Source organism: Oryctolagus cuniculus, chromosome 7 (assembly GCF_051225735.1).
Source record: "Oryctolagus cuniculus isolate XC-2025 breed Fujian yellow rabbit chromosome 7, ASM5122573v1, whole genome shotgun sequence".
NCBI classification, from domain to species: Eukaryota; Metazoa; Chordata; class Mammalia; order Lagomorpha; family Leporidae; genus Oryctolagus; species Oryctolagus cuniculus.
In genome coordinates, this window is record NC_142873.1 from 22,097,078 (window position 1) to 22,123,544 (window position 26,467).

General features: G+C 55.1%; 1 protein-coding gene and 1 long non-coding RNA gene across 5 annotated transcripts in view; both read left to right on the forward strand.

The window, feature by feature from the left end:
• Positions 1-9,136: 9,136 nt before the first annotated feature.
• Positions 9,137-26,467, forward strand: part of PRKAG2 (protein kinase AMP-activated non-catalytic subunit gamma 2) — a 312,250-nt gene continuing 294,919 nt past the window's right edge. The window contains exon 1 of one of the 4 annotated variants that reach the window (XM_051857058.3): positions 9,137-9,942. In XM_051857058.3, the coding sequence (XP_051713018.1) occupies positions 9,829-9,942 (114 nt within the window). In that variant the 5' untranslated portion in view covers positions 9,137-9,828. The remainder of the gene's footprint in view (positions 9,943-26,467) is intronic. The other 3 variants (XM_051857059.3, XM_070077300.2, XM_089299508.1) reach the window with 3 other exon arrangements.
• Positions 11,705-24,579, forward strand: LOC149125363 (uncharacterized). Its single transcript, XR_016210390.1, has 2 exons — positions 11,705-12,020; positions 24,220-24,579. It is a non-coding gene; the product is annotated as an uncharacterized LOC149125363 (long non-coding RNA).

Sequence of the window (26,467 nt, forward strand, 5' to 3'; positions counted from 1 at the left end):
CTTCAGTCAGCCCAAGGCCTCACGAGGAACGACCGTGACCTCCCAGAGAAGGAATTCCTGTCCCGACAGGCGGGGTTCAGGCTGGCCAGGTCCCCACAATCACACGAGCTCGGGCCTTAAAGTCAACGTTATGTATATGTGCACACATCTCCAGGTCTGGGCTAATGACCAAGGGCGATGTTGGGGGAAAGTGGGCGTGGCCTGCGGCCGAGTGAGCAGCCAGGCCCTGCGCGCCTGCGCCTTCGGCGGGAGGATTCTGCACATGCGCACTTCTCCCGCCGCCATCTTCTCCGGAAGTCTCACCTTTTCTCTCTCCCTGGCTCTCCCGCCTGTCTTCCTCCCAAGGGTGGGGTGGGGGGCCTGGCATTGCTTCCCAGCAGTCATGGGGAAGGCAGAACGGCTCAGGAAAAAGCCTTCACACGCCCCCTGCCTATCATGTGGGTGACCTGGCCCACCTCCCACCTGGGGCTGGCCACTTGGTGGCTACAGCTCATCGCTCTGGCCCATGCCAGCATTCCGCACCTGCAGGCTTCCTCCTCTTGCCTGCACCGTGGATGCCCTCCCCTGATCGTGAAGGGTCATTATTAGCACACGACCATGCAGTGATATCCCCACCTGAAAAACAAAACAAAACAAAACACAGGTCCTGTCTCGACGCACCACGACCCCCTGTCCCTGCTCGTTTGTTCAGCAAAGCTCCTAGGAGTGATTGGCCCCTAATGAGTGTGTCTCCTCTGGGCCTCCTGCGAGCCCGCTGCGGCCAGTCTCTGGCTCCCACACTCCTCTGCTCTTGCCATGCTTAGCGGCTTCCTGGTGGCTACCCCTTCTAACACGACTGCCTCCCGGGCCCTTCCGCTCCTGCCTCCACTCTTGGCCCTTGTGCTGGCTTCTTGCCTCGCCAAGCTAGAGGCTGGCAACCTTGGGAGGCTGCAGGGGTCAGTCCTGGCTTCTCTTTGCTCTGCACTTTCCCCTAGCCAATCTCTTCCAACTCCTGTCTCATCTTGCAACTACCCGCATGGTTCACGTCTGCTCAAATGTCCACTGCTTTCTAGAGTCAAGCTCAGACCTACCTGGACCAAAACAAGAGCAGCAGAAACCCTCTGGTCTCTCTCCTCGTCCCACACTTCTGTGCACTGCTCCCCCCACCCTCCACCTCATCGCCCATTAACCAAATCTGGCCAGACACCAGCTGGCCACAGATCCTGGGACTACAATTCCTGGCATCATGGAAAGGGCAGGTCAAGGAAGGGATCTGAGAGCAGAGGCACATGGACCCACAAAAATGCAGCCCCATGCAAATGAACACATCTCTGCTGGCTGAGTCCCTCTGCTATGAGGGCATGGGTAGGTGATATGACTCTGGCGATGTATTGGTGAACATCTCAGTGAAAAACTGCATCCGTTTCTTACGTCAGCAAAGATAAAGACTAGACTTGGAACCAAGGATCCTATGGAGGGGCAACTTCTCTGGAAGTTCCACGAGAAAACAGTTTCTCTCATTGCATCCTAACCACAGGAGTCCCAGACGAGTGTAGCAGCTTGTGCGCGGACTGCGGAGAGCTGTGGGGCCCTTATGACGCACAGCCTATGGGCAGTCGTGCCCTCGCCCCTCCCTCACCTGAACCACAAAGTGACTCTGATTCCTCGTTGGCACTTCTGCATCCAACCCCATGAGGTGTTAGGAATCCCTTGGGCCACAGGTGAGTGGGTCATCAATGACAAGAAAATGTTCTCTTAGGCGAGTTAAAGAACAATGAACATTGCAATTATGCTTTAGTTTTTGACCCAGGAAGTAAAAGGCTACAATGAGTGGGGTCAGTAAACACACACACACACACACACACAACAACAACAACAACAAAAACAAGGCATGGCCTTTTGCACAGCGGGTACTGCTGGGTGTGTGTTGCAATGACCTAAAAGAACCTTGTGCAAGCCCACAGTTCAAAGTCTTCACGTGATTTTGGGGGATTTCTATTTAGGGACATTTTAGCGAATGCCTTTTGACTCACATGGCATGAGGGGAGTTGTCAAACATTACTCTGTCCTTGCGAATCACCCTGCGTGCCCATGGGCTTTGTCCATGCACCAGATGGGCATTTACTGACTGTGGCCTAATGTGCCAAGGCACAAAGGCAGAGATGGAGCCTAGCAGGGCTGTGCATGGCCTTTGGTTGGGCCCTTCTGGGAGGGACACAGTTCTCTTTAAGAGTCAGGATGTTGCCTGTGCCTTTCCAGTGGGATTTGGAGGCCACCGAATCTGAGCCTGTAGGCACCTGGAAATCAGGCATACATCCCAGCACTCTCTTCTTCAAATGCCCTCGATCCAAAGGGATTGTGGGGAGCAACTGGGAGCAACTCGGACTAGACTAAGTTACTGGAATTAAGACTTATTCTATGCATCTGCTCTCCCACAATATGGCGCTGAGAAGGGAGAAACAGCTTCTGCTCAGCTGCCTCCAGTTTAACCAATAAACTGCAGGAGCTGCTCCTGATTGGAGGAGAGCAGCGTACTCGGCGTGTGGGTAGCAGAGTTGGGATTGGTGGAAGAGGACTATAAAGGAGGAGAGAGACAACATGCAGGAGGAACATCTAGGGGGAACATCTATCTGAAGGAACACCTGTGCAGCCCCCGAGAGAGCCGGCCGGCGGTGTGCCGCTCCCCCGTGGAAGTGGGGAATGTGGCAGGGGGAACCGCCCTTCCACGGAGGTGGAAGGGACGGTAGCCAACCCAGGAAGAACCAGCAGCAAACCCGGGAAGGGCCGAGCAGACGAAAGAACAACGCAGGGTCCTGTGTCGTTCCTCCACGAAGACGGGGAGCGACAGGGATGACACTGTATTTTTCCTGGGGTCTCGTTGGAAAGTCTACCGGCAGTCATTCTAGAGGCCATTCTAGAATATCAGCTGCAAGTCACATGAGAGGACAGTGCCCTGGTCAGCCGGACCTTCAGCTCTAGCCTTCCATCAAGGTTATGGTCAGAGCTGTACAATACAGGAACCAGGAGGCTGGTATAATCACCAAAGTAATTTTACTTGCTGGGAAATTATTATAATTAACTTGCATTATTTAATCATGGACCAATGAATGGGTGAGTGACAGGTCTGACATTGGCCATGAGCCTTATTCAGGTAATAGTAGGGTTCAACATTTCCAGGGTTACTCTAAATGCTTATTACGTGTTCCAAGCTCAGAACAACGTACAGGCATTTAGTCAAATTCTGTAACCAGCTCAGAATTTCCACCGCAGTGGATCACATGGATCTCTCTGCATAACAATTATGAAGGCAGCTGTTGGTAGAACTAAAGGCTTCTTTTCCAACCAATGCTGTTTACACGACCATCACACTTAGGAAGGGCGCATGATGGTCGGGATTATGGGCCCTTTTATTTAGCAAATGGATGGCTCTCCACTGTGCTGTGCTGCATGGTCACACATCCCCTGCCTGCTGAATCTGTCATTCTGGAGAACTGCTGAGTGTGTGTTTAGGCGCAGAGCTAGTCAAGAAAACAGGCTGTTCTCTAGAGAGAAGGGGTGACCTGTGGATCTGTCACTTGGGAGAATCTTGCCAAAGAGTTCACTTTTACCTGGATCCCGGGTACTTCTTAGATTGCATGATCAGGGCTGCTTTATGATTGATTGGCATGATGGATGAAAGACAGACTGAAATACAGATAAAGAAGGTCCCAGAAAATCCAAATGGACTGGAAAGGGGGCAGTCAGGAGGTGTGACCCAAGGCAGCAATTCCTCTGGTCCTGGGCCCCTGCCTCGGCCTCCTCCCACAGATCAATATTAATGTTCGACGTCCACCAGAGAGCAGAGACCATCACAAGGTTACACAATCAGTGGCCAAGTTTACAACAAAATAAAACATGGAATGAGACTCTTTGCTTGGTTTTCCTGATTAGGTAACACAGGCCGAGGCCTGTCCACTGCACTTTAAAGCCCCAGGGCCGGCCTCCTTAGTAAATGGCGAGGCAGAATCTCAGCCGTGTCCCCCACTACTTCTACAAGGGGCTTAGCTTGGTATCCAATGAGTTAGCAAAGCATTTACAGAGAGAATTGAGTCCAGCCCTATTTGCTTCATTTTTCTAAGAGTTGGCTTTTGCACAAAATTGAATCTTGGCTTCTTGAATGTGTGGACCATGGCTGTCATCAACTCTGTGTCACAAAGGAACCAAGGTAGCTCTGGTGTCCTGTAGCTGGCCCAGGGTCACCCTGAGGCATTTCCTAAGGAGATTTATTAGTGTTGAGCAAAGCTTTTGGAAGAAGAAAAGATCAGGGTTCTTATGCTTTCCAGAGAGCACATCCAAGTCAGGCCAACACAAGTGGATGTCGAAACTTGTCTAGCAGCTGGGGCCCAGTGTCCCCCATGTAAAGGGGAAATGATGGTCCTCTTGGGGGATTTTAATAGGAATTAGATCACCAATATGAGACACCAACCGTGGTGCCTGGCATGTCACAGGTGAGCCAAAGGTAAGTCCTTTTCTTCTCTCCAATGCAGAGAATTGTGAGGGCACCCGAACTCATCAGACCCAGACCTTCATCTATAGTCATCAGGACCCAATCTAACGGCAACACTGCAGGTGCACAGGGCAAGTGTGGACCCCACATCCATGACCTATCACCAAACCCAAGACTTTCTAAATGTTAGAGCTTCATTTATATGGTAGGCTGATAGACAAAATTGGGGGAAGAAAGCTCCATGGTGGAGCATGTAAGTTTGAAAAATCAGGTTAAGTGAAATTAAACAACCAGTATCCGTTTCATAAACCTTTGGTTGAGGATTTCCATTACATTAACTCTTGCCCTCTTTGGACACTGCTTTTCGTCTGGGTTATAGGCCTTGACTTTAAACCCAGAATTTTAAATTATCTTCTCTGAATGAAATATTGCCTGGGTAAGAGGTGGCACCATCGCGGTGGGCTGGTGTGTGGACCTGGAACTGGTGGTGCCAGCACTTGGAAATGGGACCCCAGATGTGCAGGTGCTGTTAGTCTGGGATATTAGTGTAGTGCTACAGTAATTACACAACACATGTGTTGTTAATGCAAGATCAACAACACCTTCTGTTAGACGTGCTAAAACACGTAAAACACTTGAGTAGTGTCACCTAATGGGTGCTGCATATGATAAACCCTATTATCAGTCTAGAGCAGCCAGGCTCCAATGGGAAGCCTCTTCGGTGTGCCCCCTTCCCATGAGCAGCTCTGTCCCACACTGTATGAACGTCCTAGGGTGGTGTTCTTGCTGTGCCTTTCTCTATATTTAATTCCCTATTCATTAGGGCTGCGCTGTGGTGAAGTGGGTTAATCCTCTGCCTGCGGTGCCAGCATCCCATAGGGGCGCTGGTTCTAGTCCTGGCTGCTCCTCTTCCCATCCAGTTCTCTTCTATGGCCTGGGAAAGCAGTAGAGGATGGCCCAAGTCGTTGGGCCCCTGCACCCACATGGGAGACTGGGAGGAGGTGCCTGGCTCCTGGCTTCAGATTGGCGCAGCTCCAGCCATCTGGGGAGTGAACCAATGGAAGGAAGACCTCTCTCTCCGTCTGTCGCTCTCACTGTCTGTAATTGTACCTCTCAAATAAAAAAAAAATAAAATCCTTTTAAAAAAATTTCTATTCATTGCAGGACGCTTTTATAAAATTCAATCAACATGAATTACTAGAGCGATAGAATTAACAAAGACATTGCAAATATCGCCAGGACAAAAGATCAGCCCCTATTAAAGGGGCCTTGGAACTCTTATAAAGACCATCCCACCCCTCTTACAGACGGGGCATTAAACGACTTCATGTGTGGCACACTAGTCAGTGGCAGTGTGAGCACGGGCCTCGGGCAACATGGGGAGCAGACCCCACTGCAGCCTGTGGTGCTTTGCAGGTTCTTTTGCTCCCACCAGTCGGCAGAAGAGAGACCAGGGGACGTGCGGGAGCCACTGGCCTTGGCTGCAAAACCTCAGGGGGTGCCCCAAAACTCGTTCTTCAAGATAAGTGCTATTTTAATGCATTATTTTTCTAAATATCAGAATTTTACATTTTAAGGGGGGCTGGCATGTGGAATAGCAGGTGGAGCCACTGCCTACGGTGCTTGAGTACCATATGGGTGCCTGTTCGAGTCCCAGCTGCTCCACTTCCGATCCAGCTCTCTGCTGTGGCCTGGGAAAGCAGTAGAAAATGGCCCAAGTACTTGGGCCCCTGCACCTCGTGGGAGACCCGGAGGAAGCTCCTGGCTCCTGGCTTCAGATCGGTACAGCTCTGGCCATTGCGGCCAACTAGGTAGTGAACCAGCAGATGGAAGACCTCTTTCTCTCTGCCTCTCCTTCTCTCTCTGTGTAACTCTGACTTTCAGATAAATAAACAAATCTTTTTAAAAAAAAATCAGTAACAGTGCTAAAGTCGAACAATGTTAAAGTCTAAGGCAAAAGGCCCAATCAGTAACATTACCTTTTTCTAAAGATTTTGATATTTTGCTCAGCAGGTTTTATTCTGTTAATTTTGCGGAGGTCCATTCAGAAGCTATGACCATCAGGGGTCATTGTATGGGCAGCGTTGCTGGGGCAACCCACATTTAGCTACTGCTTAAAGTAGCTGTGTGCACCCCAACCTGGAGGGTAAGATGGGGGTTTTGGGACAGTATACCAAAGCAAAAACCTTGATTGTCTTCCCTCCAGTCTAAGATTCCACCAATCAGAAAATATATGATTTATTATTATCTTTTCCAGAAGGAAAAAACATCTTTGGTAAACATCTGACATAATCTATGAGAAACACCCAGAGACTGGTGTTGTGGTGTAGCAGGCAAAGCTGCTGCCTGGGATGCTGGCATCCTATATGGGCGCCGGGTTCTAGTCCCAGTTGCTCCTCTTCCAGTCCAGCTCCCTGCTAATGGCCTGGGAAAAGCAAAGGAGGAAGGCCCAAGTGCTTGGGCCCCTGCACCAACGTGGGAGGCTCCTGGCTCCTGACTTTGGCCTGGCCCAGCCCTGGCTTTTGTGACCATTTGGGAAGCCAACAAGTAGATGGAAGGTCTCTCTGTCTCTCCTCTGCCCTCTGTAACTCTGATTTATAAGTAAATCTTAAAAAAAAAAAAAAAAAAAAAAAAAAGAAAGGTTCTTAAAATGCAGGCAATGCAGTAAAATGTTTTAATTTGGGACCTTAAGGCAGTAAAGTCTGCACTCCAATAAAATTAACTAAGAGAATAAATCATTTGGTGAATGATTGTATATATTTCACAGATCCATTGATAAAAGTATGCATTGTCACAATTGCTAAAAACTGCCCCACAGGCTGGTGCTGTGGTGCAGTTGGTTTTAGCTGCTACCTGAGACACTGGCATCCCATATGGGCACAGGTTCGAGGCCCCGCCACTCCACTTCCGATCCAGCTCCCTGCTAATGTGCCTGGGAAAGCAGTAGAAGATGGCCCAAGTGCTTGGATCCCTGCACCCACACGAGAGACCAGGAAGAAGCTCCTGGCTCCTGGGTTCAGCCTGGCTCAGACCTGGCTGTTGTGGCCATTTGGAGAGTGAACAGCTGGGACTGTTCAGAGCAGAGCAGCTGGGACTGGAACCTGCACTCATATGGGACGTCAGCCCCACAGATAGCGCTTAACCTGCTGTGCCACAGCGCCGGCCCCTCCACCTTTCCTTTCAAATGTAATTCTCACCAGATGGAGTGATTTATGCACATGCGGCGATTTGTAATATGTGAGGATGGGCTTTCTTGGTCTTTGAAACCACATCCTGTGGCTTAAAAGTCTACTCTTGTGACCAGCACTTGGGCGCATTCCCTGGAATAATATGGACTTGCTGAGGCTTGAACTGCTCTAACAAGCAGCGGGCTAGGAAAGGCCCAAGAAATCCCCCCAACCCCACCCCTGGGCGCCGGTGTGGCCCCTTGGTTGTTGACCTTCAGGCATTGCGCACTATCAGCTTCTCCGGGTGTGGGAGGCCCTTCCAGTCTGGCTTCACCCTGAGCTGGACAGCAGGGGAGGAGGATATACACCCTGCATCCATCCACCAGAGCCAGCGAAATCACCCAGACTGCAGACAGCGTGCAACAGCGCCAGAACTTGGGTAGAAAGGCGGCGGAAGCGCGGGGTGCCTCTCGCTGGGTGGGGGGCACGCCCTTTTCCCAAAGGATGCTCCGGAAGCGCGCTAACCACGCCTCCTCTGAGGACAACCCGGCAGCACCTGCCGCCAAGTTATGGCCACCTCCTGACCGGCCGTTGTGAAGTCCTCGGAGCGACCCTGTCGCGTTCTTTAGCTTCCCTGCATTGCTGATGACGCGCAGCAGCTGAGCTGACGTCAGCATTGTGAGCTCGCGTGCCTTTTGGGGGTCACCCTGTCCTCAAAAACTAGAGCAGGGGGCAGCAATCCTCACTCACCCGATCTACAGCAGGTCTAAATCTGCATCCTGCCACGCACCTACGGGAGGTCACCCCGCCCTCCCCAGCCCCTCACGCACGGGCCCTCAGCGGCGTGCAGCGCCAGGTCCGCAGCCTGGTGGCTCAAAAAGGAAGGCGGACTCCGGCGGAGCGCTCGCCCGCGTTTTCGGGGTCTTCTGCCATCCATTTCTTTCCACAGTGTCAGGAACCCCGTGTTTCCTGCAACGCGGGAACGCGCTATTAAGCGGATCCACTGCGCAGCTCTTGAACATGAAAAAGCCCCGCGGTGGGGTGAGCTGCCCGCTCTCGGTGCGGGTTCGGGTCTGCACGCCGGGCGGGCCTGGGCGGGGCGGAACGCATACCCGCAGGCGCCGAAGCGCTCGGCGAGACACGTGCTGGTCAGCGCGCGGCCCGCGGACCCGGACTTCCCAGCGCCGCAGAGTCTGCTGCGGGGACACGGCGCGCGTGTGCGTGTTTCTGGGCGATCGGGCGCCAGTAAACGCTGGAAGACGAGATGGATCCGAGGCCAGCTCGGAGCGAGGGGACCCAGCGCGGCCACCCGGGCTGTGGCGCTGCACGCCGCGCACTTCCTGTTCAACCCGCGCCTCCGCCCACCGCCCCGCGCGCCCCGAGCCTGCGTCCGCGCCAGGCCCGGCCCCTCGCGGGCCCCTCGCCGTCCCCCCGGACTGCGGCGCGGCGGAGGGCGAGGGGCGGGCGCCCTGCCCTCCTCGGCCCGCGGGGCTCTGGGCGCGCCCTCGGGCTGGCAGGACCCGGCGTGCCGCCGCCAGAACTCGTGTTTGCAGCCCAGCGATAACCCAATTGCGAGTATTCGCCTTTGCACCTCCTCTTCCCCTCCTGCCCTCCCTCCCTCTCGCTGAGAAAGGAGGACGGCCCTAGTTCCAGGCTCCGGGCTGCTGTATTCTGCGGCCGAGGATCGTATTCACGCACAAACCGTCTCCCCCTCGCCAGATTCTCCACTCCCGCAAGCGCAGGCAGCGGAGGGTTGTTTTCCAAACTGCTGTTTTTAATTGCACCTGCCTTTCGCTTTACCTCTGGGAATCTGGGGGGAGGAGCCGAGAGGGTGGAAAATGTTGCTTCGCTTTGCAAAAGGAAGAAAACTTTGCCACCCAGCAGGAGACCTCTGCCGCCTGTAACCCGGCGCGAGCGCAGACCAGGGCAGGCTCTGACTTTGATTTTGCAGCCGATGATTCCGTAGGAGGAGGACGCTTGCGCTCCGCGCTCACCGCCGACCGCCGGCCCCTCCGGGCGGCGGCGGCGACGGCGCGAGTTACCTGCCCCACCCTCCCGCCGCGCGGAAGTCCCCACGAGGCGTCTCGGGTGGAAGCACCGTGATACGAGGCGCGCGGCTCCGGGCCGACGGCGGCGGCGGCCGGGGGTGGCCGGATCCCAGGGACGGGTCGCGTGGACTAACTTCTGGTTAAAGTTATGGGAAGTGCGGCCATGGACACCAAGAAGAAGAAAGATGTTTCCAGCCCCGGCGGGAGCGGCGGCAAGAAAAATGCCAACCAGAAAAGGCGTTCGCTGCGCGTGCACATTCCGGTGAGTCCCGGCGCCGAGGCGGTTAACGCGGGCCGCCCCGCGCGCGCGCGCCCCGTGCGTGCCCCCAGGTCCCTCGGGCGGCTGGAGAGACTCGCGGAGCTGCAGGGCCGCGCCGAGCCGGCCGAGCCAGGCGCCCTCTCGCTTCCCCACGCCCGTGAGGCCAGGGCCCCGGGCCCATCCCGGGCTGGGGCTGCAGACCGGCCGGGCCGCAGGGCGCGCTCCCGGGCGGGCGCGGCTGGTGGCCGGCTGGGCGTAGCCGGGGATTCCGCCCGGTGCGGGTGCGGGGGGCGGCGCGTCGTGTTGTTTTGCAGAAAAGGGACGGTGTGGACTGCGCTCCGGGGGGTGGAGCCCCGCGTGCGGCTGCCGGGGACGCAGAGGAGGGGCGGTGGGTGGGGACAGCGGCGGCGACGGCTCTGTGGCTGCTCCCTCGCACGGATCCCCTCGGTTTCCCTCGGGGGTGGTTCCGGGCCCGGGGTAGGGGGGGAGCTCTCCTTTCCGCAGTCTTTCCCCTGTCCCATCCCCTGGGGTTGTATTTAGGGCCTCTGTACTGTTTGGGAGCTCGGGCTCCCTGATCCGTGCAGGGCTGCCGCGAACTTCAGCCTGGGGCCACGCGGCGGCCTTGGGCTGTGGACTTTGGCAACATCGATCGGCTTTTGCTTCGACCTTGTCCAGCCAGAGGGGCTGGCAGGACGGGGCGAGCACCCACCCTGCGGTTGGCCAGCCTAGGTAGCCCTTGGCTCCGTGTCCTCGCCTCCCTGGAGGGGGTCGGCGGGTGAGAGAGGTGGCGGAAGGGACCCTTTCCCGGAAGGGACCCCTAGCTGGAATGAACGCGTGCGCGCGCGCACACACACACACACACACTCTCGCTCTCGCTCTCGCTCACACGCCTCCACCAACGGTGTAAATGTCCAAGTGCCACCCACGTGCTGGCGACACTCAGCCACACCCGGCACAGACCGCCCCCTGGCACGCGCACACGCAAGCAGACCCATGGAACAGGCAGCTCCGTGGACAAGTTCTGTTCTCTCTCCCGCGTGGCGGGTCTTAGGGTAGGGGGGGAGTGGCGGTGGGACCCACCCTCCTCCCCGAGGGCTGCCTGGACGCCCCATTGAAACTAGTATTTCCTGTCCACCACAGGCAAGGCTGGCTCGTCAGTGGCTGGCCACTCAGTTTCCACGGTGAACCCCAATGAGCTCTTCTTTTTAGAATCCCTCCCCACCCTCCCCAGGGGTCTTCTGTTTAGCTGTTCTACCTGCACCTGTTTTCCCATTTGCATGAAGGAGCCAGGATCCAGAGGCTGGAGGCCAGAGGTTTTTCTGGGTTCTGTTTGAAAAGGCAATTTTTGCATTGACATTGCTCATGTAAGACACTTTAAAGCTGTGTTTGTAGATTTGAAAGGCACTGCTACAAATCTCTCCCTTAACAGTGAGCCCTTCAATGACCCATTTAAGCACCCAGTTAGTTTGGTTTGTTAAATGACGGAAAAGAACACATATTTTGCCTGCCTTCCAGGGATGCTGGAATGAAACAATTCGCAGGAAAGCCCTTCCCAGTTTAAAGTGTTTTGTACGTGTATAGCTGGTACGTGTGTACTAGAGTACGGAAGGTAACAGAGCGAGCGTGACAGAGCACAGGTCAGGTGCTAAGGGTAGTCCCAGGTGCCCTGAGTGTTTGTGGGCTGGTGCTCGTGGGGGAGGGGCTGGTGGGAGTGTAGGACAACAACCAGAGCCGGGAAAAGGGTTGGGATCCACTGATCATCCTCGCTGGGGCTGTTTACAAGGTTTGGCCTGAGCCTGCTCTTACAGAGGGCAGTGTTCATTCAGTTATTCCATGGCTGTTCGCTGGGTGTGCCCGTGTGCCCGGCGCTTTAGTTATGGTGAGAGCTGGGTTGAAGGGGAGGGCTCTGTCTCAGTCCTTACAGGGTTTTCGGTTGCTGCTGCTCTCCTCATCTACCCTCGAGTGTTCCTCCTCTGATGGCCGTGAGTTAACAAGCCAGCTGGGGAAATACGGCGTTCAGACACGCCAGCAAATGATCCAAGGTTGTAAAACGACAGGTGCAGTAGCACCTGCTTGCGGAGGTGAGTGGAAGGACGGACGGCCACAGATAGATGTGTTCAGAGAGACTTGAGACTCAGAGATGGTGGGCGGAGGAGAGACGCGTGGGAGAAGTGTGTGTGGGTGGAGGGTATTTGAGCACCCCAGGGTTAGTGAAGAGCCCCTGCTTGCGGAGGAGCGAGTTTGAGGAGTGGGGTCACGGGAAGTGGACTGAGATCAGAGCACCCCCGGCCTGGAAGGGGAGCGGTCAGATTTAGTAACGAAAAAATACAGGAGGCCCGGTTAAATTCGGATTTCAGATAAACGATAATACTCAGCCTAATGATGGTCCAGGCAATGTTTAGGGTACACTTATGCTGAAAGATCATCCCTTGTTTATGTCAAATCCCGGCTGAACTGGGTGTCCTGCGTCCTATCCGGTAACCCTGCCTCAAAGGCCAGGTCCGGGGCACTGACTTCCTCCCAAAGGCACAGAGCAGCCCTGGTGGATGCCACTGCTGCTGTGCCCCGATGCCCGTGGCCCACCCCCAGTTCACCTGCAGCGTGATGGGCAGCGCTTCCCACGTCTGTCTTTCTCTCTGCCCAAAGGACTCCCTCCTGGCCACACAGCCTGCTCAACCTAGTGCAGGGGCGCAGGACCTGCTGAAGAGGGGCAGCGCTCCACCAAGGAGGGGTGCAGTGGTGGGCACAGCCCGGTGTCTGCACTCCTTCATGGGACGTTCTGGCACGGGCTCCTTGTGGGTGCCTCGTGGGGTGTCTAGCAGAGCTGAGCCCTCTAACCCCAGTGACAGCCCCTCCCCCACCGCAGGCACCCTTACTGGCTTTTCTGGCTCCCCTGCCGCACCTCCCCCACTATATCACTTGTGCTCCCTGCGATGAACTTCTGAACCTAGGTCTTTGTCCATCTTTGTCCACCTTTGGAGGTGGGGGGACCAGGCTAACCTGAGAAGCCGTCGAAAGGTAATGAAAGTGCTCTGAGAATTAGCCTGGGAAAGTGTGCGGAGTACACAATGCAAATGCTTTGGCGGAAATCCATGCAGAGAGAGTGAGGCCGGCCTGGAGTAAGGATGAGGGGAAGTCCAAGAAGTGCCGACAGGAAGAGGCGGCGGATGGGTGCGCTTTGGTGCCCGGGGAATGGCAACGGAGACAGGCATGGACTGGACTTTACAGCTCTGAGATTTGCTGTGAGGGCCAGTTCTCGGGGCGGGCAGGATGCGTGAGTCCCATCACGCCACGGTGGGTTTGAGCTGAGGGCAGCAGGTCCCTGGGGAAATCACGCCCGCTTCCTCACGCCCAGCAGCAGGTGATCCTGCTGTCCAGAGAGGACCATTCTGGACTCCAGACGGCTGCTCCTGAAAAATCTTGTGGCCCTGGCAGTCCTGTGAGTGGGGTTATTTGGTGGCACCCAGAGGTGGGGGTGGCAAGCATCCCCGTTGAATTGGATTGAGTTCCCTAGGGCTCCAGCCTGAAACCTGTGTCTAATGCATACACAGAACCATGGCCAAGGGTGTCAGGAAATCACTCCAACCTCCTGTTGCCCACTTTTTTAAAAATTTATTTATTTGAAAGGCAGTTACAGTGTGAGAGAGAGACAGACAGACAGACAGATGGAGACACAGAGAGACAGAGAGAAAGGTCTTCGATCCACTGGTTCATTTCTCCAAATGGCCACAACAGCCAGAGCTGGGCCAGACCAAAGCCAGGAGCCTGGAGCTTCCTCTGGGTCCCCCAAGCAGGTGCAGGGGCCCAAGCACTCTGACCATCCTCCACTGCTTTCCCAGGAGCATTAGCAGGAAGCTGGATTGGAAGTACAGCAGCCGGGACTCCAACTGGAACCCAACCAGCTATGCCTCAGCGCCAGCACTCCTGCTATGTCTTAAGCTGTCTTCCCCTAGTGCCAAGAGCCCCTGCTCTGTCTGAAGGCGCCAGAAAAGAGCATTTTAGGGGACACCCCAGAGCTTGTGGGTAGCAGGTGACAGGGGCCTGGAGTAAGTACTTTACAAATGGAATTAGGTCGACGGCTGGGTACCAGGAAGGGAAAATGACCCTTGGGCCTGACGGGGAACGTGGCCCTGCTTGGTTTTAGCCTCATTTTCGGGCTGTTCCGATGGCCTCTCTGGGTCTTGTCAGGGGGGAGGGGTGAACTCGAGGAGAGGAGACGCGCACGCAGATTCTTTCCTGAGCTGACACAGGGCCTTGCAGAGAAGCAGACGGGCATAGGATTGAGATGGAGGCACTTTGGCATCCTGCCTTGTCTCCCCTAATTTAAAACAGGATAATGAAGATGGGGCAAATGGCTGTGAAAGTAATTCACTGGAAGTGTAGCTGCTCCTGGCGTCCCGTTACAACCTTGGGAGCAGCATGTTTTCTCCCTTTTTGTTTGCTTGAGAGGAAGTGACTTCCCTGTTAATGATAAAATCCATGAACCCCGTAGACCACTGGAATCCGTGGATAAGAACCATGAATCCCATAGGTCCCTTTAATCCATGGCTGTTGGCGGGTGTGTCATGGGTCTTTGGAACCATTTATAAGCCAGTGACAGGGCAGGAACCTGGGACGACATGGAGGCAGAGGGGAGAGGTGCTCCCCAAATCCTTCACGGTCCCTGCAGACACCCTGGAAACACAACCAAGAGCAGCTGGTGCAAGGTTGAGGGACACGGCTGTCCCGGAGGACGCCTCTGCCAGCTGCGTGGCCACAGGGGAAGCCCCATGGTGCTTGCGGTCATGATGCCCTCCGTGTTGGTTATGGGCTGGTGACCTTGGCTCCAGCTGCTGCCCCAGCGAGGTCACTCGTGCTTGGGCCCTCCTGGATGAAGGGGGGAGTGGGAGCCGTGTTCTGTCCCCAGAGCAGGAGGGCCCGACGCCACGTAGACCGTGTGGGGTTGAAGTCTAAGGGCAAGGAAAGGGGCGTGCAGGTGAGGGGTCAGGGGAATGCAGCGTGAGCCGTGGCCTTGGTCAGCCTGTTACCACCTGGAGCAAGATGCGTTGCATTTGGGGCACTGTTTCTCAAAGTGTGGTTCCGGGACCTACTGAAATAGCGTTATCTAGTGATGGCTTAAAATATAAATCCGAGGTGGGCGTTTGGTGCAGTGGTTAAGAAGATGCTTGGGCTGCCTGCATCCCCTGTCGCATCCTGAGCTCATACCCCGCTCTGCCTCTGAGCCAGCCACCTGCTGATCGCACGTAGGGAGCAGCAGTGACGGCCCAAGTACTTCAGTCCCTGCCACCCACGCGGGAGTCCTGGATGGAATCCCGGGCTCCTAGCTTCAGCCTGGCCCAGCCCTGGCCGTGGAGGACATTTAGGGGATAAACCGGTGAATAGAAGAATCTCTCTCTTTCTCTCTCTCTCTCCCCTTCTGTTTCTCTGCTTTTTAAATGAGAACACATAAATCATTATATTTATCTGTATGCATATTTAATCCTAGATCCCAGTCCAGCCTTACTGAGTTGAAATCTCTAAGGGTGGGACCTGTGATTCTGTGTTTTTGTCAAGTTTTCCAGGTCCTTCTTGGGCCTCCTGGGGCTGAAAAGCTATTAGTTTCCAGCCTCCCTGGTGTAATACTGATGTATTTCTTCTGTCCCCATGAGTTATTCCTTCTATCTGTCTGTCAGTCTGTCTCTCTATTATCTCTCTACCTTCTGTCAATCATTTGCACTTTGCCCAGCTGTCATTGAGAAGAGCAATCTTGACTACAAAGGCAGAGCATTTCTGGCTTACAAATAAAGATGAACCCCCAAATCATCCTCTGGCCAGAGGCCACAAGGTGGGCCAGCCTGTTGGGCCACATGAGAGGCTGCTGGACTCTGCCCTTCAGTGGCTTAGATGCCTTGAGCACAGGCTCTTCAGGGCCCTGGGTGTGAGATTGGGACCCTTGTGGTCCAGCTGCTCCGTGATGGGGGCCCCAGAACGTTCCTGTGGCTCCTGGATTTGCCAGCAAAGCCCAGGAGCTGCTGCCCCAGCATGGGGGGTGTGCAGAGGCTGGCCGGTGGGCGCGCTTCCTGAGCGTGGGCACAGCACATGAGCTGAGTGCTGGTTAAATGCGGTGGAGGTTCAGGGAAGCTAGAGAATGGACCTGTGGTCCCCCTTCCTCAGAGACTCGACCTCCACGGGCAGCTCACCCAGTGATGGAGCAGGGAAGTTCCAATTCACATGTTCAGGGATGTGGGTTACAGCTCTGGTGCTGAATTCTCTGGGCCCCACGTTAGAGACGCCCCCCACTGAGAAAAAGCACTCTCATCATCACGCGGCTGATGACACGGGTCATGGCAGTGAACGTGAAGTGCGCACTTGTGTGCTGCTGAACCCGCTCTGCCCTAGTCCTGCCTTGTCCGGGTGCCTGTTTGGTGGAGGATGTCAAGATCCTTGCATCAGCAAGTCCCTAAGTACTGCAGAGTAGCCTAGTGATAAATACACGTTTAAGTCCTGGGTCATCATTTCACCAGAACGACATCTCTGATACGGCTTGTGTGTCCGATACAGCAGTCCTTTCACACGTCCCACGCATTTAGGGTTCTCAGTGCGCTCCTGCCTACATTCTCTTTCTAGTTTCCATGAGCTTCCCTCCTTCAATAAAACCCACCAAAGCTATAATCCTAGTGCTGGTATCCACTCAGCGTTTCCAGTTGGGTCTGCACTAAACCCTGGATCAGCTACAGACATCACTGGGAAGCACTGTTCCCTGGCCAGGGCCTCATTTACAGAATTTCAAAATGTGTTTGTATCCTCTAAAAGCTCCAGGCAAACGAATGTACTCTGAAATATGCTCTTTCTTTATTTCCATTTATTTTTCCATTTTGCTGAATTCGACTCACTGCAAGGAACTTGCTGTCCGCTAGGCACTTTCTTCCTTCTCTGGGGGCTGCTACGGTTCCTGCGCGGAGCTGCACACCCCCTGGAAGAGCCTGGGGAGAATGCGCCCCTTTACTTCCTGTTCTCCTGCACCCACCTCCCTTTGACTGCAGGTATGAACAGCAAGTACCACCCCACCCATGGCTCACCCCGTAATCTCATTCTTTTAAAAATGGTGGGCCCACCGTCTGGATAACCCCCAAGTGTTGTCAGCGCCTTTAAAAATGTGGAACAGACAAAGGCCAATAAAGTGCTGAGCAGCCAAGTTGAAACAGGGTCCTTAATTTGCTTGGCCCATTAACCGTGACCTTGCTGTGAGATGAGCGGAGCCACGTGAGAGCCAAGTCGTGTCCCTCGGGGTCAACCACAGTGTATTCTTCGAGGACCCCACTGCTACCCCTTGCATAGCACGTGCAGCCGGAGCAGAGGAAGTGATTAAACGTTAACTGGCCGTGCTCACCGCCCATGGAAAAAGCTGCCTCAGGTTGAACCATGTGGTTTCACGCCGCCTCGGAATGGCTCATCAGAATCTCACTCATCTCCTTCTCCCACTACCTACTTTAAAAATAATTTAAACTCCATCTCTCAGTTCCTGTTGCCAGGAAGCCAATTCCTGGTTTCTCGCAGACCCGCTGGACAGCATCTCGCCTCTGGGGCCTCTGGGGCCTCTGGGGCCTCTCTGTTTTGGTAGACTCTGATCTGACAGCAGAATTGCTATAACAGCGACAACAAGTTTGCTCTGGGGAACTCCAGGATCCCAGTCTCTCCTCCACAGTGGTCCGGTCCTGGCTGTGGGCAGTCCGGGGGCAAGGGAGCACCGTAGGATCTCCGCTGACAGTGGGGAGAGAAAGAGGAAGGATGCAACAGGGCAGGTGGAGGGGTCACTCCTCAGTTTGGAGGTTAAAGAAACAGAGACCTGGGGAGTAGTTAGAGCTGGGTTAGGTAGGGTTAGAGCTGGACTAGAGAGCAGCCGATTCCTTGGTGTCCGGGTTCCAGGTTCTAGGCATTGCGGTTGCAAAGCAGAGGTTGAACTGTGGTCTCCGGGAAGAGAAGTTGAGGTCCTAACCCAGCAAGCCTGGGAATGTGCTCTTGTTCAAAACCAGGTCTTTGCAAATGGCAATAAATGAAGACGCGGGCGTTAGGCCGGGCCCTACACCCGTGTGAGTGGTGTCCCTGTAAGACGAAGGACATTGGGACACAGAGGCTCAGAGAAAGAAGGTGATGTGGAGGCTGAGACGGAGACCGGAGTGATGCATCCACAAACACAGGGCCACGGGGGACACGGGGGACACGGGAAACACAGGGGCACGGGAAACAGGGGGACACGGGAAACACGGGGACACGGGGGACATGGGGACACGGGGGACATGGGGCTCCCAGGGCTGGGAGAGGTGAGGGAGCATTCTGTCCTCAGGTCTGGAAGGACCACGGCCCTGAAGATGCCTTGATTTTGGACTTCTGGCCTCCAGAACTGTGAGGATATACATTTCCCACGTCGTTTTAGCCACCCAGCCTGTGTGGCAGCTGCCACTGTCAGGGCAGCCCCAGGAAACCAATCCACCAGCGTCCCTGCCCTCAGAGCTTAGTGGAGGCAGCAGTCAGAAGATTCCGGTCTCAGCTCCGGGAGAGCCCCATGAACAGGTGCTGGGGGCGCTGAGGCCTGAAAGGAGTGGGCTCCCCACTGCCCACAGCTCTTTGCATTTTCCCCCAGATTGGATCTTACCTTGCTCCTTGGTAGTGAAGTTGGCTTCAGCAGCTGCTTGCATGGCTCATGCGGTGAGTGGGGTGGAGATAGGTAGAAGGTTTCCACGTTAGCTCAGCTGCACGCGGCTGCTGGGAGCCTGCCTGCCCACGTCTGGAAGCTGAGCAGGAAGTGGAACTACCCGCTGCTCCACGCCACCTCTCTGCAGTCCAGGCCCCAGGGCCGGCAGGCTCCACTGAGTGTCTGTCTGGCTGCTGGGTACACCTTCCGCCTAGCTGCACTCTGCTTACTGCATCAACCCTGAGAACAGCCCATGGTCAAGGGCGTGAAGCTCACAGCACCCTGGCCCCATTCTTGTCTACAACCTATCATGTGATACACACCCAGGGAGCTGTGTTCCTCCATGTGAGTCAAACTGCTTGTTGGGGGAGTTTCATTCACATTGGCAATGACTGATCCGTATTATTGATTATCAGGTACCATCTGGGGTGGTGTGGTTGTCATGGCTGATATTGATGTAGTCTTTGCTATAGGCCAGATGTGTGCTTTTGTATACACCACGTCTCTTTATCTCTAAGATGGTCGTGTGGACTATTAACCACCATCGTTGTTGGTCTTACTATCCTTACCATAGAAAAAGACGTTTAGCATCTATAGCTCACAACCATTCTAGCCGAACCTTCTAGGAAAAACCTCAATTGTGTCCTAGTTGGGGTATGTGTTGTCCCTGTTGGCCTTGACCTTGATGGTCCATGAAGAGTCAAGGCCATCTCAAGGGAGGAGATGAGGATGGACAGGTCAAGAGAGATACCTGCACACAGTGCTCACGTAGAAGACAGAATCCATATGGGGGTGACCAAGCCACCGGATCCTTTATTTGGCACCTTTTACGTTTTTTTTTTTTTTTAAACTTTTATTTAATGAATATAAATTTCCAAAGTACGACTTAGGCATTACAATGGCTTCCCCCGATATCCTTTTACGTTTTTTATTTATTTGAAAGACAGACAGACAGACACACACACACACACACACACATTACTCCTTGCCACTTGTTCACTCCCCTAAATGCCTGCAACAGCTAGGGGAGGGACAGGCCTAAGCCGGGAGCCTGGAACTCAGTCCGGGTGTCCCCATGTGGGTGGCAGGGACCCAACCACTTGAGCTGCCTCCCAGGAAAGGATGGGGAAGGGGATGGATGGGATGGAGAAGGATTGATATGAGGTGGCCCAGTTGCTTAACCTCTCCAGATCTCTGTTCATAGACGCACATTAGGATCTTGTGTCATTAATTTCATGAAATGATTCCTACGGTGTCTAGTTATACAGTGTTTAAACTGGTTGTATTATATATTACATATAAAACGTTTTTATATGTATAAATGCGTATGTCCTGTAGGCGCAGTGGTTAAGTGCTCACGTCGCACAGAGTCCTGGGTTTCATGCACCTTTGAGCCTTGACTCCAGTTTCCCGCTAATGCAGGTGCTAAGAGACAGCGGGGATGGCTCAAGGTGGTTTGGTCCCTGGCTCCCACACGGGAGACCTGGAGCTCTCAGCTCCTGGCTTCACCCTGGCCCAGCCCCAGCTGTCGCAGGCATCTGGGACGTGAGCCAGTGCATGAATCAATAAAAAGAATATTTGAAACATTAAACATAGACACAGGGTTGAAGCCTAGGGTCTCCACTGGCCTTGAGCACTATAACTGTATGGAAATGGTGTCTTGTCCTGGGGACAGGCAGCCTTCATGGGACTGTCCGTGAGAGGGGAGGGCAGGTGTGCAGAGGAGCAGTGGACCTGGGTCCTTTCCAAAGCTGGGTACCCGACAGCCCCCGTTCCACCACCCAAGGTCAGTGAGTGTCCCGGGAGAGCGCTTCCCCCGGGGAGAAGCCAGAGGCAGGCGGGCAGAGAGGTTTCTTGTCTCCTCCTCACTCCTGCACTTTGCTTGTTAAATGTATTTTGAGATTCTGAAACACCCTTGGGCCCAGGTAATAGAATATTCTCGACTCAAAGGCAGAGGGACATGCCAGGCCCCAGTACCAAACTGAGCTCAAAGAGGAACTTGGCCAGCAGCCTTCCTGCTGGCTGTCGGCCAGGGGTACAAGTGTCCCCAAGGATACGTGGCAGCCCCTGGGGGCCAAGGAGGACAGAAGCTGTGCCCTGGGCCAGCCTGCAAGTCCTGTGATTGGCCGGCAGCAAGACAGGGGTTAAACCTTGGGTTTTTCTCCTTGAGGAATGGGGAGAGAGGAGACCCTTTCTGGCAGGTTGGGTGCCCATGGCCACAGGTTAGGGAAGGGCTTCCAGGGTCCCCAGACTCTCTGAGAGACACCTGCTCTTTGCAATTTCAAAGCGGTTCTGATGTTTGCTGGCTCAGAGCAAGGGTTGTGGGCTGCAGGCTTACCCAGCCACCTCTCTGTCCACCCTCCCTCTGCCTTGCTCGCTCTTCTGTCGTCATGGCAACCACGGTCTTCAGGGATGGTTTCAAGCAGAGATCTGTAGGCGTGGTGTGCAGACCTAGACTGACTGATGCACGACAGGTCTGTGTGACGTCCTCGTGAGGTGACAGTCACCGCTGCCCTCCCGGAGGTTATTCTTAGCAGTGGCTCTGGGCAGCGGGCCTTAGCCCTGCGCTGGTTGGGGAGGGAGGAGTCAGGGTGTGAAGCGCTCACAGCGGAAGCACCGGCCCACCTCCCAGAACGTTCTGGGACTGGGATGGCCTCCAGAGTCGTCCCGGATTGAGGTGAGGGGCCAGGCTTTTGTTCTCAGGCAGCGTCCCTGGGAAGGGGGCGTGAGCTTGGGTGATGCGCTGGGCCTAGAACACGATGCTGGGGTTCCAGAAGTGTGGTTTTTCTTTCTCCTTGAGAGCAGTCCCCGGGAAGGTCACCCTGGGCACACAGGTGAGGCCACCAGCCAGCTGAGTTGCTGGGGATGGTCCCAGGTTAACATGTTTTATTTATTATTATTCTTTAGAATGGGGGTGGTCATTTTTATCCCTTGTAAGACTTTGACTAGACATGTTTACAGATTTCTTAGCAGGTCTCTATATTTATAGTTGAGACAGGCCAAGGCCCTGGGCCCAGAGTGAAAGCCGGCATGAAACCCCATGCAGAAGCTCTTAGCGGGAAGTGGTTAGAAGTGGCCTTGGCCTTGGGCTCACAGGTCAGGAACTTGAAGGCCAGGGCTCGAGTGAGGCTGCCAAGAATTGGGGCAAGTGGGCACCGAGATCTAACCTGGAAGCCCCACCGAGAGGCAGGATCCTGGGACTTGAGGGCCCCTGCGGTCTCACCTGCCTCCACCACAGGCCCCCAGTAGGGTCACCATGCATGGAAGCCAGGTCCTGGAGAATGAGCGTTGGGACGGCCTAGCATATTACAGCCCGCATGGTCAGGAGCAGCTGGCATTCCTGGAACCGAGTTCTCAGGTTTTGTGACCTTATCCCTTGGGGGGGGGGGGGCATTTGCCATCTAGTAGGGATGTCCTGGGGATTTTGCACCTTGACTTCAAAGAATGAATGTCATGGACCTTTTGGGGGCACTTGGGCCCCAAGTCAGGTCCCCTCCGGTCTGCAGGTGGCTCTCCCTCCGAATCCATTCCCAGTGTGTGATGAACCAATGCTGCCTCCCATGGCTGAACCTCAGGTGGCTCCCAGCATAGCATCTGTTTCATTTTCTTTTCCCTTTCCTTTTCTTTCTTTTCTTTTCTTAGGTTTATTTATTTGAAAAGGAGAGTTACAGAGAGGCAGAGGCAGAGAGAGAAAGAAAGAGAGAGAGAGAGAGAGAGAGAGAGAGAGAGAGAGAGAGAGACCTTCCATCTGCTGCTCTATTCCCCGAATAGCCACAATGGCTGGAGCTGGGCCATTACAAAGCCAGGAGCCAGGAGCTTCTTCCAGGTCTCCCAAGTGGGTGCAGGGGCCCAGGCACTTGGGTCATTTTCTACTGCTTTCCCAGGCCACAGCAGAGAGCTGGATTGGAAGTGGAGCAGCCGGGACTGGAACCCATGCCCATATGGGATGCCGGCACTGCAGGCAGCGGCTTCACCTGCTACGCCACAGTGCCGGCCCCAACAGCATCTGTTTCTCATGGCCCACTAGCGCCAGTGGACTAGGACACCCTACGAGGAGGGGCCAGTGAGGGTGGCAGGTGACAGGTCAGGCTGGGTGGGGAGGGTGGCAGGGAGGGAGGAGGGCAGCCGGCGCCTGGGGCCTTGGAGGAAGACAGCGTACAGCAGCAAGCTCTGATTCTGTGGCAGAGAGCGAATGCAGAGCCCCTGCGACTGACAGCATCCTCACTCCAGGCAGCATCACTGGGGCTGCTGGCCAGGCCCCTGCCTACCCTGCTGCTCGGGGAGGCTGTTGTGAGGGGAAGCAGTGGGCTTAAGGATGCTTGGCGGCTGCTTCCTTAATGGTGCTTAATTAAGGGTGGATGAAGGCACTGATGGGGAGACAGGGCCTCCCTAGTGACTGGAAGGGCCTCTCGGGGCTAGCGTTACCTGGTTCTGTGATGCCTGCCGGAGCTCCAGGTGTCAACAGCTGCTGGCTCTCCCGGCCGCACCGTCCCGCCTGTAGGAGGCAGGGGAAGAAGAGGGGGCTGGGCTGGGTGTCGAGGTACAGCGAGTTAAGTCGCTGCTTGTGACACCCCTGTTTCATTTTGGAGTGCCGGTTTGAGTCCTGGCTACTCTGCTTCCGATCCAGCTCCTTGCTAACGTGCCTGGGAGGCAGCAGGTGATGGCCCAAGCACTGATGTCCCCGTCACCTGCCTGCACGGGAGACCTGGATGGAGTTCCTGGCTCCTGTTTCAACCTGGCTTGGCTCCAGCTGTTGTGCCCATTTGGGGAGTGAGCTAGCAGACGGAAGGTTCCAGCAAGTCCTGGAACCTCAGATTTCTGTCTGATAATGGTGAGATGGCATCTGTCTCAGTGGTCACAGGAGCTGGATGGTTTTCACACCAGTCCACACGCTTGGCCCTGGATGGCACGGCTGCCACCTGGGTTCAGAGAGAATGGCCAGCCAGTGGCTGAGCAAGGGCAGAGGGGACCCACCTGTCAGGTGGCACATGGGTCACTCCTCTTGTGTCAGAACAGAGAGGCTGCTGTGAGTGCGTGGCTGCCGGCAGAGCCCTCTCCCCAGCTGGGCAGCTCAGATCAGTCTCCCAGCCCTCGCCCGGGTAGCGCTCCCCACTCGCTCACTCTGTGGTCCTTCAAGTGCATTTCCCTAGAGGCGTCGTCCTGAAGACGCTGTGACCAGGGCTGATGCATGTAAACCCAGAGCTTGCTCCGTGCTGGGAGCCTGAGGAGCCTGCATTTCCTAGGTCTGTTTTGTGACAGGCTTGAGAGGTGCCTGTCCAGCGCCCAGCCCCTCCTCAGGGACACTGGGTTTGCTGTGTATTCTTGGGTCGGAGAAGTTTCTGAAAAACCCCCTCTGGGTGATCAAGACTGGGGATGGGGCTGGACCTGCTGCTGATGCCAGGGTCCTGCACAGTAGAGGGAAGAGCCCCCCACGCCGGGCAGGAGGGGAGGACTGGGCCCCCGACTGAGGCCCGTTGCTTCCCCTGTATGGTTCCTCAGAGTGTCCAGCACTGTGTGTTGCACGAAGCAGGTGCTCCTGAAATACCACCCCAGCTTGCACCAGGGAGTCTTTGGTTTTGAGGATTTACCCGAACCCATCTCACCCACAGAAAAATTCTCAACTCCCAGGAGGCTGGACGCGCCCACGGTGAATGACGTCAACCCCTCATCCTCCAGCAGCGATGCGGTCAGACCTTGCCGTGACCTTGGACCACTGAGGAGACAGGACTTCCTCCGGTCCCCCCTAAATCTCCCCTCTCCTCTCAGTGACTGGAGGGAGGAGAGGAGTGAAGACGGGGGGCAGGGAGGCTGTGGAATTTCTCATTTGAGGAGTTATCAGTATTTAAATGCCCACCTCGTCCAATCACTGAGCAGAAATCATTGTGATACCTAGATACATACATAAATAAATAAATAAATAAAAAATCGGCAGGGATTTCAGGACACAGGTGAATAAAATCATAAACTAATCTCTGTATTTCTTGAAGTTATGAGAAGCCAGCCTCTTCAATTGACTTTTTTTTTTTACAAATTTGTTTTTATGTATTTGAAAGGCAGAGTTACTGAAAAGCAGAGTCAGAGAGAGAGAAAGAGAGAGAGAGGGAGAGAGAGAGAGAGAGAAAGAGAGAGATCTTCCATCCACTGGTTCACTCACCCAATGGCCACAACAGCCAGTGCTGGGCCAGACCAAAGCCAGGAGCCAGGAGCTTCTTCCCATGTGGGTGCAGGGGCCCAAGCGCTTGGGCCATCTTCCTCTGCTTTCCCAGGTGCATTAGCAGGGAGCAGGATTGGAGGTGGAGCCACTGGGACTCGAACCAGTGTCCACAGGGGATGCAGGTGCTGCAGGTGGCAGCTTAGCCTTCTATACCACAGCGCTGGCCGGTTCTTACCAAGTGTCAAGGTTGGGATCCGAGGGCTCATAGGAGAACAGGAGACTAGCCCCCGGGGAGGGGAGGGAACTGGAGGGGACAGAGGGCCAAGCTGAGCTGTGTCCCCAGTATGATTTTCAAGGTCAGACTTGAAGAGAAAGGAGGGGCAGTGGTAGCTATAAAGAGAATCAGCGTTCACGGAGCCAGCCCACCCTTAGCACACCTCTGTCCCCACACTGGCCATGTGAGTGCTGCTGTGACCAACTCCATTCTGCAGATGGGAAAATCTGTGTGGCAGAGGCCACCTGGCTGGGGGTGGCCTGGCCACGTGTCAGGCTGGAGCCCGTCTGGCACCTGTGCCTGTGTGCCGAACCACTGTGCTGAACAGATGGCATGCAGCCCGAGAACATGCATGGCAGGAGGAGGTGTTAATTTCCAAGTGTTTTTATAGACTCATTTACAGATGCTAGAATGGAGTCTTTTTTTTTTTTTTGTATGTCCAGCAGCTGAGGGGTCTGCCTTAGGCACAGTTGCCTTGCCAAAGACAGACCCCTCCCCCCCCAGCATTTGTCCCATTGCTCACTTGCTCCGGAGTCCGGAGCCCTCAGTGGCCTGGCAGCAGCTGGGAGCCGGAAGGGTGGGAGCAAGGGCCCTGACCATCACTCACCAGGAGGTTTTTCCTGCTCTGACCTCTCACGCTGACCCTGTGTGTCGCCCGCAACTTATCCTGTGGGCAGCCGTCACGTGCTAACCAACCTTTTTTACAGCAACAGGCAGCCCTTGATTAATTGCAAACTTGTAGATTTTAGGATTTTTTTCCCCCTAAGGTTGCCTCCAACAATGAGACTGGCTACCACCCCGCTTTAATTCGAAGCTCCCGCGGTTCTCTTCTGCTCTGCTCCACTCCCACTCCTCCTCTCTCGCTGTCTCCTGTCTCCCGGCTCCGTGTCTGTCCTCCCGTGTTTTGTCTCCTTGAAGCTACATTTCACCAGGCTTGAAAAACCTGCCTTCTGACCCACTTCTCTAGCCTGCGGCGGCTGCAGCTGCCAGCCAGCCAGGGCTCCTGCAGCGACCGTGGCTGTGCGCGTGGCTGCTCCACTCCTCTCCCAGAGACTGCCGGGTCACCTTCGAAAGAAGCTGAGACGTGGACGATGGCTGAGCACGCTTGGGGCTCGGCTTTGCCGCCTCCCCCTCCCCCCAACATCCGATCCGTCATCGCCTCTGTCTGATGCCCGTTAGTGCCAGGTTTTGCAGTCTGGGAGAGATCGGGAGGAGGAGTGGGGGCTTGGGGACCTGGATTCCCTCCTGCTCTGTCTCCTGCTCTCTGTGCAACCTCCGACAGGCTTCTGACATCTCTGAACCCGTGTTGCCTCATTTGTAAAATAGCAGTGAGAACACCCACCCGAGGGTTGTGCTGAGAATCGAATGACGTCACGCAAAGAGCCGGGCGTGCGTCAGCCTGCATGAATTGTAATTTTTAAAAAATCAT